Raw genomic sequence first — 14,108 nt, forward strand, 5'->3', positions numbered from 1 at the left:
GTTGTCGCTGGGGGGAGGCAAATCGAATATCATGTGTGCCATTTAAAGGCAATGAATACGCCTAAAAACCCAATAACATTGACGAATTCTCTCCGAAGCGAGTGATGTGGGCGCCGCCATCTTGACAACGCTATTTTTCCTAGCATACGCGAGAGCACGCACGCTAAATTCAAGAAATAGCGTACCTAACGCGCACGTACGTTAATAATAATAATAATAATAATAATAATAATAATAATAATAATAATAATAATAATAATAATAATAATAATAATAATTGGTTTTTGGGGAGCAGAAATGGCGCAGTATCTGTCTCATATATCGTTGGACACCTGAACCGTGCCGTAAGGGAAGGGATAAAGGAAGGAGTGAAAGAAGAAAGGAAGAAAGAGGTGCCGTAGTGGAGGGCTCCGGAATAATTTCGACCACATGGGGATCTTTAAAGTGCACTGACATCGCACAGCACACGGGCGCCTTAGCGTTTTGCCTCCATAAAAACGCAGCCGCCGCGGTCTGGTTCGAACCCGGGAACTCCGGATCAGTAGCCGAGCGCCCTAACCACTGAGCCACCGCGGCGGGCACATACGTGCGTTAAACCTCGATTTAGAATAGCGTTTCGCGCATGCGCAGTACGAAGCACGCTATTTTATAGCTTACGCTATGCCTTGAGTATGTCTGTGTACGCTATACAAAAACTCTCTAAATTGATAAGCGCGGAGAGCAGAGCACGTACTTGAAGCGTGGGAGCATCAACACGCGACATGCTCTCACACGATAGAGACATGACACAAGCTATAAGCAAGGCGTCAAGACACGCTTTAATTCTATGCCTGTGTGGCACACCAGGGGTGCCATCTGTGACAACAGGACGGAGAACAGAGGTGATATCGCGGCTGGCGACGAGTCCGGGTGACGTAAGGGATGGTGGGTGGACTTGCAGGGCTGGCAGTCAGCGCAGCTGAAGCCACTGGAAGCCGACTGCTAAAGCTGCTACTACGCAGCTCACCAGGGTGCCATTCATCAGGCGCGTGAGGATCTGCGCAAAAGCACGTCAGTTGCAGGGCATGAAAAGCGTGGCATGTCTCAGCAAGAAACTTTTGTTATAACCATCAGTTACGGACAGGGATGAAATAATATGAAAAAGTCACAGGACAGTCACCACTCTGTGGAGCGAGATTGCGGGCTGGGCAAACTTCTTTAGTTATTTTTTCTGCCCATCCTACTCTTTGTGTAACGTATGTCGTCAACACGTATAGCGTGGGCTACTATCTAGTCATAAGAACCAACTACATGTTGGTACAGGTAAGCTGAGACTCTTGCAAGTTGAAAGAATGTCGTTAGAAGGACATCGCAAAGGAAACCTCTGATGTTTCCCTCAGCGAATTAGGTGCCCTAGGAATTCGGTTTTCACTTCTGTTTCGGTTCTGGGCTCGGTTTTCAGGGTCAAGAATAAACTTCAGACAAACATTGGTGAAATTGTAGTTATAAGCTCCGCCTTGAGGCTGTTTCACATGCTGCGACACGAACGAAAAAAAATGCGGCCCAGTCGCATTGTCGTTGCGACGTAAGCTAGTTTAAAAATGCGAGATAAAAGATTGGACGGGACAGTTAAGCGCCGCCTTAAGGGCGTGACGCGATAGCGTTAATCGGTTAATTCCGATATACGCCGAAGGTCATTCTCTACTTGACATTTATAGATCCCTGGTAGTCCTCATGCCCCTCCTGGCGCAGTGGTGCAGCGGTTCAGCGATGCGCCACAGCCCTGGGGTGTCAGGTGCTCCTAGGCGTAGGCCACAAGGTCACGTGTCCTAGGTGGCCCACCTGCCTCCTAGGTTGCCGTCTGTTTGCTAGGTTGCTCTCTAGGTTGTTAGCCACAGCCATGCCCGTGATTTTTCACTCACAACGCCGACACCGGATCTTCTGGAAAACGGGGCCTTTAACGCTGTCGCGTTAAAAATTGTACTTAAAAGAACCGAATAACTTATAGGCTGATTTATTGCGCAGATAACACCGTTAAAGAAATATAAAGGGAAAAAAAGCTGAGCACGGTGGGCAACTGCCATCACCCTGTTTCAAACAGGACGCTCCCATCTTCCATCCTAATCATGGCATGGTGGGGCACCGCAACCGAATGCGGAGGATGAGGAAGAGATGAGACCAAACATACCCACACCCCTGTCCCCTAAACACGCACACGTGCACACATTTTGCGTGTGTCGACTTCCTCTGCTGCATTTGGCACAAGCTGTGTCCGAGGTATTCATGTGATGTCACGGTTGCCATTTTGTGGTGCAGAGCACAGCTTCAGCAGTGCAAACCAGAGCAAGGGCGATAAGCCCATTAGACATGTCTGCGGCTTTTCGCTGTGCTCAAAATGGCCGCCTTTGTGATGCCTGAGCACACTGTACGCAACATGCGAACGGTCCAAGAGTCGGTATACCTTGTCTTGCCACGCTCTGTTCTTGACGCACTCGTGGTACCTTATCCTGCTGAATGTGACCTGGAAAAAGAAAGAAGAAACGAGGCGACCATATCAAGTATTCGTTCCCCTTTAGCACAGATGCTTGAGTAGTGAATCGAAAACACGGTTAGAGCGCAACCGACGACCAACCTTGGGCGATTTTTTTTCCCCTGAGACAGTGTCTTAGAGGAGGTCAAGGCCAAAGGCTAAAAGCCTGATGAGGCCTTAACTCCTTGTACGAGTTTTTAGATCAATGAACAGAACTTGCAAAACGACAGTTCGGTCAGCAGTGCAGATATAATAGAAAACAACTTTCCAAAATATTCTATAGGCAATGTTGCACCGCTCTTTGCAGAAGAACATGTACAGCACTCTCGGGCAAAATTTTTGAAAGTCGGAAAATTGTAGGACACCGTTATGGAAATATTGAAGGTAATTATGGTCCATTCTTCTGATATGTAGCAAAATATTTCTTTTAAAATGTTTCCATCGATCGCATCGAACAGTTAAGACTGACATAGAAAACCAATGGGGAACACCTTTGATGAAAGCAGAAACATGAATAGAAAAAAGAATACAAGACTGCCGTCACGTGATCTGCGAATTTATTGATTGTTATAGTGAAATCTTATGTTACATGAAAAAAAATGGCGCGCATAAACAGTTTCCCGCTCGAAAATGCTTTTGTCCAGAATTGCTGGGCATGAATGATCCGAATTTCTAATCATGCAAAACACAACACGAATTCTGGTCGCATGTCCAGGTTTGGAGTACAAAGGGCAAATCAATAATATTCATCAAGCGCGCAACCAGCACTTCAAATGCCAAAACCAAAAGTAGTACATCAGAGGTGTGACTAACCAGAACAATTGTATAGTATCTAATGACAAGCATTAAATACATGTAAGGCCGCGCTTGATCAACGCGTGCATTTTTTTTAATTACTTCAGCTCGGGCCTCCGGTCTACGTGCACGGAGAGTTCCCAGTAAAAGCACCGAGCTGCCCTCCCGCGTGTCTCCCCGCAAACATTAACAAAGGCGCAGGAGTCACTCGCTTGACAGCATCGCTGTGACGTCCGAAGGCTACCAAGAAAGCACGCCAGGCGCAGACAACAATGAGCACGCGGCACCGCTCGGTCTGGCGCGGCATTCCTATACGGCAACGAATGCCCACGCAACGTCTGCGGAAATGTGCGAACTGCCCCTCGTGTTCCGCGAAGGGCCCTTCAATCCCAAGGCAAAGCTGTTCCTTCGTTATGTAGGCGAATACTTTTGTGCGGTGAAAACGTCGGAAATAGAAAACCTCCTAACCCATCTAAATTCAACTGAACCTTCCATACGATTTACAGCTGAAAGCGAGCAGCAGGGCAGTCTGCTTTTTCTCGACGTTCTACTCACCAGACACGACAAAGGCTCGCGGTTCTCGGTACACAGGAAGCAAGCCCACACGGGACGGTACCTCCAATTCAACCCCAACCATCCCAGTCCCCACAAGACATCTGTCATTCCATCTTTGTTGAAGAGAGCCAACACCATGCGTTCCTCGCGTGAAGAAAAAAAAAAACGAGAAGAACCGAGTAGTCTCCGATCTCCCAAAAAACGGATACCCCAGTTCATTCATCCGAAGCGTCAGCCGAAAACAAAAAAAAAAGACAAAACGAAAACAGCTCTATTCTTTCCTCAAGCAGGCGCCAGAAACAAAAACACGTCTGCATCCCGTACGTGAAAGGCGTGAGCGATACGCTGGCTCGCATACTCGGTAAAGAAGGGGTGCTAACAACGCACAAACCGATTACCACCATTGGACGCCTTTTCCCCCGCCCGAAAGACCGTCACCCTAAAGAAAAGGCCCAAGGCGCTGTATACAAAATCCCCTGCTCGGTCTGCCCTGCCTCGAACGTACGTAGGGGAAACGAAGAACTTCGCGGAAAGAATGAGTCAGGACAAAGCGGGCGCCCGAGAAATGAACGGCGAGCGCAGCGCTGTGGTTGAACACTGCGAGGCATGCGACCACCGAATTGACTTTGACGGCACTATTGTACTGGAAACCGAAGCTAACCCGTGCAGGAGGTTTCTACTCGAGTCGTGGCACATCCAACAGACAGGGAAGAATGTTAATCGCTCCCTGGGGACACTTCCCTCCTCTTACGTCCATGGTTTGCGACCACTGACCCGGAGGTCTTCAACACGAGGGCTTAAAATGCCAAGCTGCGCCTCGCCCGTAGTCACACCATGAAGAAGGGACCGAGCCGGTCCCGAAACGTCATGTTTTTTTTTTTTTTTTACAAAAATTAACCTGGTTGGCATCAGTCATCTTTCTCCTAAACTAATTTCCCAACCAGACAGACTTCTGTCAGGTGTTTTCTTTTAAGGGCACTTTCCTTTGCTGGTATTCTTGATGGCGCCGAAGCGTCGCGGGCCTCTGCCATCTGACATTTCTGCGACGAACGAGTGGGCTAGTCACTGCAGTCCTGCCAGTTATTGGCTAAAAAAAACTCGACATCATTCGATAGGCGACGCGCAGGTGCGGCGGGACAGGAAAAAGAGCACCACGCGATAAGGGCAAGGGCTCCCGCGGGGAGAGGGTTTTTGGAATGTTTTTTTTTATGTTTCTTCTTTTTTTACTCAAGCCCTTGGATCGAGGTTGTGCCCGTGGTTCTGCCCTATCTTCCGGGGCTGTGGCTACCTTCATTGGTTATCGAAGTTTAGGGCGGGCCTTGAAGTATAATCACCCTAACTTCTCTGTTTGTTAAACCTACAAAAACGCAAGCAAATGCATTATAAGTCTAGCTAGAGGCTCCGTGCAGTGACAGGTAATCCTACAAGTATCTAGGCTTCAACCCGTGGGTCGATAAGTAAGGTCTTGTAGAGAGTGTTTCTCCGTGTGAGAATTACCCTTAATTTACAGTTCGTTGATCGTCTGTGTGACTTAGCTTCTGTAACTCACAGTTTGCCCTGTGTAGATTTATGTAAATATAACCCTCTTTTGACCTTCTTCATCTGCACATCTCCCTTCACCACCGCCGAACAGCAACGCTCGGAAGGGTCTGAGCCCTCCCGAAGAACGCAGAGGACCATCAAGAAATCACTTACACTTTCCAAGAGCAAACCGCGGAAATAACTCAGATTTGGTGATTCAGTAGATTTGCTTAAAACCGAAACTATGCCCACGCACCTGCAAGCGTTTCCATCATCATCATCAACAACAACATTAACAACAGCAGCAGCAGCCTAAGGGCTGGTTCACATGCAAGCAAATGAGCCATTGAGCGCCGCGTCGCAGCGAAAATTTCCAAATTGTTGGAACCTCGCCGCTTACCGCCACGACTCAAAAACGTTTTTGCGTCGCGGCGCAGGATTCGCTAGCGTTTTCACTTGCTTGTGAAACAGGCTTTACTATTACGCGCCCACTGCAGGAAAAATCCTGTCCTGTGCCTACCGGGACCAACTTATCCATATAGATTCTTAAATATTACCTAAAAAGGAAAATTATAGGTGTCAGGAAGAGGGCAGATTGGGTGAGGGAAAAAGCGCCGGTTAATGACATCCTAGTCGAAATAAAGACGAAGAAATGAGCTTGGGCAGGGCATGTGATGCGAAGGCAAGATAACCGCTGGTCCCTAAGGGTAAAGGAGTGGATTCCAAGGGAAGGCAAGCGTAGCAGGGTGCGGCAGAAAGTTAGGTGGGCGGATGAGATCAGGAAGTCTGCGGGCATACGGTGGGCGCCGCTGGCAAAGGATAGGGTCAATTGGAGAGACATGGGAGAGGCATTTGCCCTGCAGTGGGCGTAGTCATGCTGATGATGATGATGATGATGCAGGAGAAGCTATAGCGGCACTGCACTTCATCTACCATGGAGAGGTGCAGAAATGCCGGGAAGATTAGGTTTCGCATTCGGCTTGGCTATTGTTGGTCATCAAATGGGGATTCGGCCATAACTATGCGACTCTTATTCGCGGATAACCTCGAAAAACTGCTGTGAAAGTTTTCATGCCAGCCTAACACTTGTGTTGAACTTATTTGTTGTTAAACGATTCCGTTAAGCACTTGTGTTAGGCTTTCTTGTGATAACAGCCTTTAGGTGTGCCGTCCCAGGATTTAAAAAAATAAAGGTATGAAGGGCTTAAGGCTATAAGTCGCAGTTTGCTCCTCACGGAAAGCGCATGAGTACAGTGGTGATCGTGCTGTCAAGAGCTCTCGGAAACAGCCGGTTTTACGAAATATTTCCGGAACAGAAGAGAGCGCACTGCACTCACCGTGGTGTACAGGGGGATCCAGAAGTTGGGTGCTATCGCGTTCAGGAAAAGGTCGAACTTCTTCCTTATCAAGAATGAGGTGGAGTTGACCAGGTGACGCATCTGGAACAACGCACAAAGAGTAACACAAGACCTTTTTATGCTATGATGTCACAAGACACCGAGCCTATATGCGTGTAAACAAGTCAAAAGGGATCTGAGTAGCTGGAATTTTGAATCTATACCCCAACAGCCACGAAAAACAAGGAAAAAAAAACGACCACACCAGTGCTCGGCTTAATTTCCCAGCTTCACTTTAAGGAGCGAGCTATTAGGCTGTATGCTTTCCCGGTGAACTCGGTTTGTCCGCATACTATCGCCACCAGGCAAATGCATGATTGTACGCTTTTTTTTTAAACTGCGATAGGTCAGCGTCACATACAATATAAAGCTGTCGTTCAGCCGAGAAACTGCCGTAGTTGTTTGATTGTCGAGAAAATCGGGATTGGTCGAGCCTACTTGCAAAAAAAAATATTTAGGCTTAGGTTTATGAGGGTTTAACGTCCCAAAGCGACTCGGGCTACTAGGGACGCGGTAGTGGAGGACTCCGGAAATTTCGACCACCCGGGGTTCTTTAACGTGCACTGAGATCGCACAGTACACGGGCCTCTAGCATTTCGCCTCCATCGTAATGCGACTGCCGCGGCCGGGATCGAACCCGAATCTTTCGGATCAGCAGCCGAGCGCCATAACCACTGAGCCACCGGAGCGGCTGAAAAGAAAGAAAAACTACGGCAGCAGACTTTAATCCGGGTTGGCTAAGCCTACAATGGTCACCTTCGTATTGCTACGGACTACCCTGCATGCGCAGCACTGAATGGCACGGGTGTGTGTGTACCTCGACGTAGTTGTAGAGGGCCAGGTCGCACATGGCCTCCACATCCGGGTTCCTCGTCTCGGTGAACTCGGAGAAGATGGCCGCTGCGAGTAATTAAAATCTGTGTGAGCGTTTCAAGTGCGCGCATTAAGTTTCACCGAAACAAGCCAGTTATTAAAGAAAAGGAAATAATACTCATACGACTGTGCGACGAAAATACCGGCAAAGGTTGTTATGGGGAGCCAGGTATAGAAAAAAATTCACGAACCGTTCGTTCTATAGTAGCCTCTTTCCACTGATTGTTCGGCAAGTCCCATTTCAAAACACTTGCTTTCATGGATGTGTGAAGCGCTGAGATAATCATGAGTATTGAAACGCTTATCAGCACCACAAATTAGATGAAGAAACACACACATTTCTCTACCTTTTCCTTAGTTTCAGTGACAGGTGACTTCCTACAAATATACCACAGAAGAGTTAGCCATGGAGTTCTAGTTTACTGGCGCAGTCAAAGCTGAAAAAAGCACACGACAAAGAATACTATTCCTCACACGTGGCGCAGAGAAGACACAATGAACAAAACCCGAAAAACGATTTAGTTCACAACGAAACCAAGGTGGAATAATAGGACCGAGTAAAAAACAAACAAAAAAACGAAAGGAGTGTAAAAAACGCTACATAGAATATAGGCATGGTGGAATCAATCCACAGTGACACCCGATTTAATGTGACTGGTACAGGAGACAGCACAAGAATGAACAGGACACAAGAACAAGGATGACGACACGACGGAACGCTGAACTAAAAACTTTTATTTCGGTTTTTAGCATTTTAAATTTTTAGCCACCATGTTCTTTGTTTTATCTTTCTCGCCGTAAAAAAAAATTGATTGTGCCGCTGTTCAACCTTCAAGCTGACCCTTTGGTTCGCCTTGGGTGTTTGTTCTCTTGGCACTGATTCATTCTTGTTTGTTCTTTGAAGAAAAAAAGTTTCCAAGTTCGTTGCTGTGTGTGGGAGTGGTGGCTGGTCTGGAGCTATCACATGAGCTTCAGCTTTTCGGAGCTTCACCCTGTTAAGATTTCAATTGGCTTGTGGTCATGACACTCTTTCGCTTGAGTCGCGGTTTTTTTTTACAGCTGAGTTTTTGTCTTTTTTGTTGTTTGTTCTCTGCAGTCCTTCTGCCTTGGTCATCACCAGACCGATGTGGCCCTCTTAAATACGGGTTCGCCTCTTCTCGAAATAAAAGTTGTTAGTTTAACACTCTGTCCTGTCGCCCTCCTTGCTCTTTCTTGCGCTGTGTCCTGCAAACATGGAAACCAACCAACTCGCCCAACAGCAAGTGTTGCCAAAGTATGGTATTTTTGTCATATGGAGTGATAATTGTAATAAGACCACTCTCACCGAGGTCATGGCCATGTGCATCCATGAGCTCATTCAGCAGGCAGCAGTCTTCGAATCCCTGCACAACCATGTATGAGTGCCTGATCATACAATAGCGGTGCAGCTTTCAGCATTGTTCAAGGCATGCGCAGCTGAGCACTTGTAATCCTGGCTGTCCATGAGCAGTCTGCAATTATTTCTGCTACACTTTTGCACTTGACAGATATATTCGGAGCCCTACCGAATTCACGCGAATCACCACAGTGATTGCCCTGCTCTGACGATGGAAAGACGTACGCCGCGTTGTACCTCGATCCTCGCCCTTTAACAGAAATTTCGATCCTCGGGCCGTGGCCACGGCAATGGACTGCCCTCAGGGCCTACAAGGTACTGTTCAGCTTCCCGAGAGCGACTGGCTTGAGGGACTAGTTGTGACAGTGCCCCTAGCGCTCCTATCTCGTTCACTTTTTAATCCACTTGTCCCTCTTCATCAGTGCAGGGTAGCCAACCAGAACACCCTTCAGGTTGACATCCCCTGCCTTCCCTCTTCCCATTTATCTCCCTCTGTCACCACAGCCTACTGAGCTGACCTGCTCTAGCCCTTCATATAGTATATATTCAGCTGAAGTGTATGCTATATGTATTTGCGTTAAAGTACTCAAATTTAAAGAGACGTGGAGAAAAAGTGCATTCGACTGTTCTCAGCAAAAATCTGTTTATATATACTTTTATATATATACTTTTATATATATACTGTTTAAATATATATATATATATATATATATATATATATATATATATATATATATATATATATATATATATATATATATATATATTTCCGCGAAAATTTGCAGTGTTTTGTTCCTTTTTCAAATCTGCCGGCACACCACTTTATCGCTTTGTTTGCGACGCAAGACGCGACTAGATTTATCTCGATTGATCGCAGCCAGGCAAAGCTGATTCTACGTTGTTCCGGAATGTTCTAGTAACTTTGCACGCTTTATCTCGAAAGTTCGCTATCAGCTTTAAATTGAGCACGGCCGACAGCGGCGGGCATTCTGTTCGACGACCGCCGAGCACGCTTGTCGCTTCGCCGCGTCATCCCAATAAACAGTTCTTTTAGAAGAACCTTTCGTCCGTCTTCATCGCTGCTTCGACTGCCGCCAACACTACGCGACACTATATGTATGACTCTTTCTGGTCACGTTGACGTTCGTCCGGCAGCAAAAGACCCATATATTGCTGAGAAAATTCCCTTTAAACTTCTTCCCGCCACTTGATTTTAATTCGTGACGTCTACACCCGAAAGAATCCGTGATCACCGATTTGAAGTGAATCGGAGACTCAGAGACTCGCGCTTCAAAAAATTCTTTCAATGCACCGAATTGCGAAATCGGCTCGTGACGCAAGGCGACGCCCGCATTTAATTTTTTGGTCTTATCTAGCTTATAAAAACTCCGTTATCCCTGAAAACAGCGTCTTTGTCGCTAGAATACCGTAATCTGCATACCGCTGTAGTCCTACTTCAATACTTCCTCGAAGTCCCTTTAAGCCAACTCAAACCGCAGGATGTATCGATGTCGCCATCACACCTAGTGACGCCGTTTCAGAAGCGAAATAACATGATGCGATTAGTCTGCTTTGACACACACGTGTTCGTTGCAACAATGTGGTCAACATTGTTCATTGCAACAATGTTGGACCGAACTTTACTGCCCAGCCTCCTTCCAAAATGCATTGCTTTGACTTTGTTGCTGGGCCATGTATACGGTGTGCAGGTGGCACACTAAGCCCCTGAGGACGAGAGTTCCCTGCGTCCGTGACACATTTAGAGCGCTGTCGTTGAAAAAGAGCCGAACCCAGTGGCCTGTGTATTTTTAACAAAGGCTGTATATGTCATAAAGCTATGAATGACGCCAGATGTCGATGCTAAGTTCCGTGAACGAAAAGCGCGAATAAACTGATGCCTCGCGTTACTGCGGTTCACACGATGCCGTTTCCGAAAGCTTTCCTGGTGAACAAACCTACAACTAGAAAAAAAAATGAGTAAGGAATTATGAATAACTAAAGCATTGACCAGTACCGCTGTTGCATGTGTTCCGTCATCCTCGCTTCCGTTGCGCCTCACGAACCTCTTTTCGCCTCTTCTGACCTCTCCCATCAGCGCGATCAGCTTGGGCGCTCCTAGTTCAGCCAATTAGAAGCTTCGAGTACGTATGATTTGCGAGCGGGGAGCGTACTCGGACAGCTCCATGCACGCAGTGAAGTAAAGGCAGATGGTCACGTGACCAGTGTTGGTCGCTTAACGCGATTACGCCAACGGATACAGCGGGACTGATCTACTAACAGCTCGGCTGCAAAATCTGTCGCCAGTCCAACGATTTATTACGCGAGTTATCACCCGCACTACAGATCTGTTTAGCGATATGCCAAGTTAGGGTGCCTCGATGCCAGCGCCGTGCTGCGCGGGAGGCACACATCGAGGCACCCTATCCCGAGTCGGCCCGGCGACCTGTCCGCCGCAGCGTGCCGTGCTGCTGCTTCGAACTTTTTTTTAGTCGAGTCAAGGGAGCGAGTCGCATATGTAGCCTCAGTCGGGCAAAACAGCCCTCGCCTTGTAAAGGACTGCCGCAATGTGCCTACATTTCCCATCACGCCCGTAGGTCAGAATCGGAATCATATTTATTAGTATGTCAAAATAACACAACATTTTCATACAGTCTCGAGGTTCTGAAGTGAGAAACTCCGAAGTACGCATAGTGTGACGGCTGTGACGGTCAAACGCGTTCAGGAAAACTCTCACATAAGAGGATGCATGCTTAGAGATTCCACAGAGGGAGTAATTTCGACGAGGAGGTGCATTTAAAAAGGCAATGGAGGAGTTACAAAACTTTCTTTTTTTTTTTAAGTAGTAGTTCTAGAGAGGCAGTATTTTTAAGGGGAATAAAATGACTTCGGAGCACGTTACTACATTGATGGAGTGATACGCTGCCACTCACCGCGTTCATGCCCTGGCCGTAGAAAGGAACCATGGCGTGAGCCGCATCACCCAGGATCAGGGACCTGTCGGATACGTTGTACGGCTTGCACTGCAAGGGGAGAGAAGTTTGTACTACTCACCTGTAATTCAGATCTAATTGAAATAGTAAATTATTCATTAGATAAGAACATAACAAGGCAGCCCATTGAAGCATCGGTACTTCGGGGGAAGACCGGGCAGTTCATCATCATCACCATCATCATCATCAGCCTGACTACACCCACTGCAGGGCAAAGGCCTCATCCATGTCTCTCCAATAAACCATGTGCTGTGCCAGCTGCAGCCACCCTATGCCTGCAAACTTCTTAATCTCATCCGCCCACCTAACCTTGTGCCGCCCGCTGCTACGCTTGCTTTCTCTTGGAATCCACTCCGTTACCCTCAAGGACTAACGGTTATTTTGCCTTCGCGTCACATGCCCTGCCTAAGACCATAATAAATATAAAAACCAGAAAACGGTAGGATATGAAAATTGCATTAATTTTCATTCCGTTGAACGAAAAAGACAGCGGAGATCCTTCTATCCAGTGCCACTCCACTCATATCATGCGGTCCCGGAGACAGTGACGTCACGGAGCCGCTGGAGTCAGTGTTCCGAGGTGACGAACAGAAATCGTGACGGATTGAAACGGGAATTAAAGTAGAGTGAAAAAGCTGCTCTGACCCGAACAAGAAATAGGCCTGTCGGTTCCCTCCCAACATTTAATATAGTTGCGCATTTCTTGCCTTCGTAGAGAAAGGGCAGGGAAAATGGGACTCTTGACAGCATAAAGTGAACAAGGAACGATAGGGAGGTATCATATTCCGCTATTATATTCATTACGGGCTTAGTGATGATGATGATATTCCGCTGGCCAACGTTATGACAAGCCCAGACAAGATAAGAAGACACGTCGATTTGTCGACAAGTTTGCCGGTGGGCAAAGGCTTCCCACCCTGCCCTTGTTCCTGTTGTGTCAGTACTGGTCATACAGTTACACAGATATAGAAGCAATTCTTTGTTAAAATTAAGGCTAATCAATGACAATCAAAGCGCTGTTGCTTCGCCCGGACTCAGTCTTTTCATCTCGCTACGAACCCATTTGCGCGAAGTGAGTTGCGTCGGTGGCGTCGGGGAAACGCACCTTGACCATCACCATCGGCGACGCCGGAACAGCGAAGAAACTCTTGACCAGGTGGTCCCTACGGGGCAGCGTCGTTGCAAGGCACGCACGGAGTCGGGGGAAGAGGGTGGAACAAGAAAAGCAATGAATAGGAACGCTGCCAAGCCGCTCCCACGGGCTGACGATGCAGTGGATGAGACAGGCGATCGACAGTCATCAGCTAGCATTCAACACCGGGTACATCTCCACAATCTACAAGAACAAGCCACCCTCAAAACGCTCGGCATATGCTTGTAAAGCGCTGGTTGAAAGAGTATGAAGAAAGCATCGCGTAACTACAGGAACATGTATGGATAAGGGAATGCTGTGGAAACATACACTCACAGCTTTTTAATCAGTACGGTGAGGTGGCAGTTTTGAGCAGAATGCGCAGTATGCAAATAACATCAGTAATTACTGGTATTAATAACTAGTTATTTTGCGCAAACCGAAATGTTCCTAAAAATGAACATGTTTAGTTAATAAAGCGTGGGTTTGGGCGTTGATAATTCGGTACGAAGACTATACGGCACTCACAGCGGTACTCCGTAAAGAAAAAAAAAGAGGGGGGGGGGGGGGGCAACTGGTATTCTTAGGCTGTCAGTGCATTTTCGATGCATTCAATCGGAAACAAAGCGTTATTTCAGCCGTAGCCTTACATCGAGTGCCGTCTTTCCCACAGCGTGCAATTTCAGTTGTTTCTTCGTGAGTTCCGCTGCCTGCATTACCAGTATTCCCACACACCCATCACTTCTGAAAGCTGCGGTGTACTTAACTGCAATGGCAATCAGTTAGAAAAAAGGTCAGCAAAAGAAGGCGATCACAACCCAATCCGCAGCGCCGACTATCACTTACCTCTGATGTTGAAATAAAAAAAAAATATACTGCGAAATCTTTAAAACAGAAGAAACCAAGCTTATAAGCACAGCGTCATATCCGAGACATTCCAAAACACCGAAAGTAAAACACA

At 47.1% G+C, this 14,108-nt stretch overlaps 1 protein-coding gene across 1 annotated transcript in view; it reads right to left on the reverse strand.

Annotated features, from left to right (window-relative positions):
- Positions 1 to 793: 793 nt before the first annotated feature.
- The window catches only part of cn (Kynurenine 3-monooxygenase cn), a 40,512-nt gene continuing 27,197 nt past the window's right edge, over positions 794 to 14,108 (reverse strand). Inside the window, exons 8-14 of the mRNA XM_077638011.1 lie at positions 13,121 to 13,178; positions 11,956 to 12,045; positions 8,975 to 9,032; positions 7,595 to 7,677; positions 6,718 to 6,819; positions 2,441 to 2,500; positions 794 to 1,036 (exon numbers count right to left, since the gene is read on the reverse strand). Coding sequence (XP_077494137.1) covers positions 950 to 1,036; positions 2,441 to 2,500; positions 6,718 to 6,819; positions 7,595 to 7,677; positions 8,975 to 9,032; positions 11,956 to 12,045; positions 13,121 to 13,178 — 538 coding nt within the window. The 3' untranslated portion in view covers positions 794 to 949. The remainder of the gene's footprint in view (positions 1,037 to 2,440; positions 2,501 to 6,717; positions 6,820 to 7,594; positions 7,678 to 8,974; positions 9,033 to 11,955; positions 12,046 to 13,120; positions 13,179 to 14,108) is intronic.

The sequence above is a fragment of the Amblyomma americanum genome, chromosome 9, assembly GCF_052857255.1.
Source record: "Amblyomma americanum isolate KBUSLIRL-KWMA chromosome 9, ASM5285725v1, whole genome shotgun sequence".
NCBI lineage: Eukaryota > Metazoa > Arthropoda > Arachnida > Ixodida > Ixodidae > Amblyomma > Amblyomma americanum.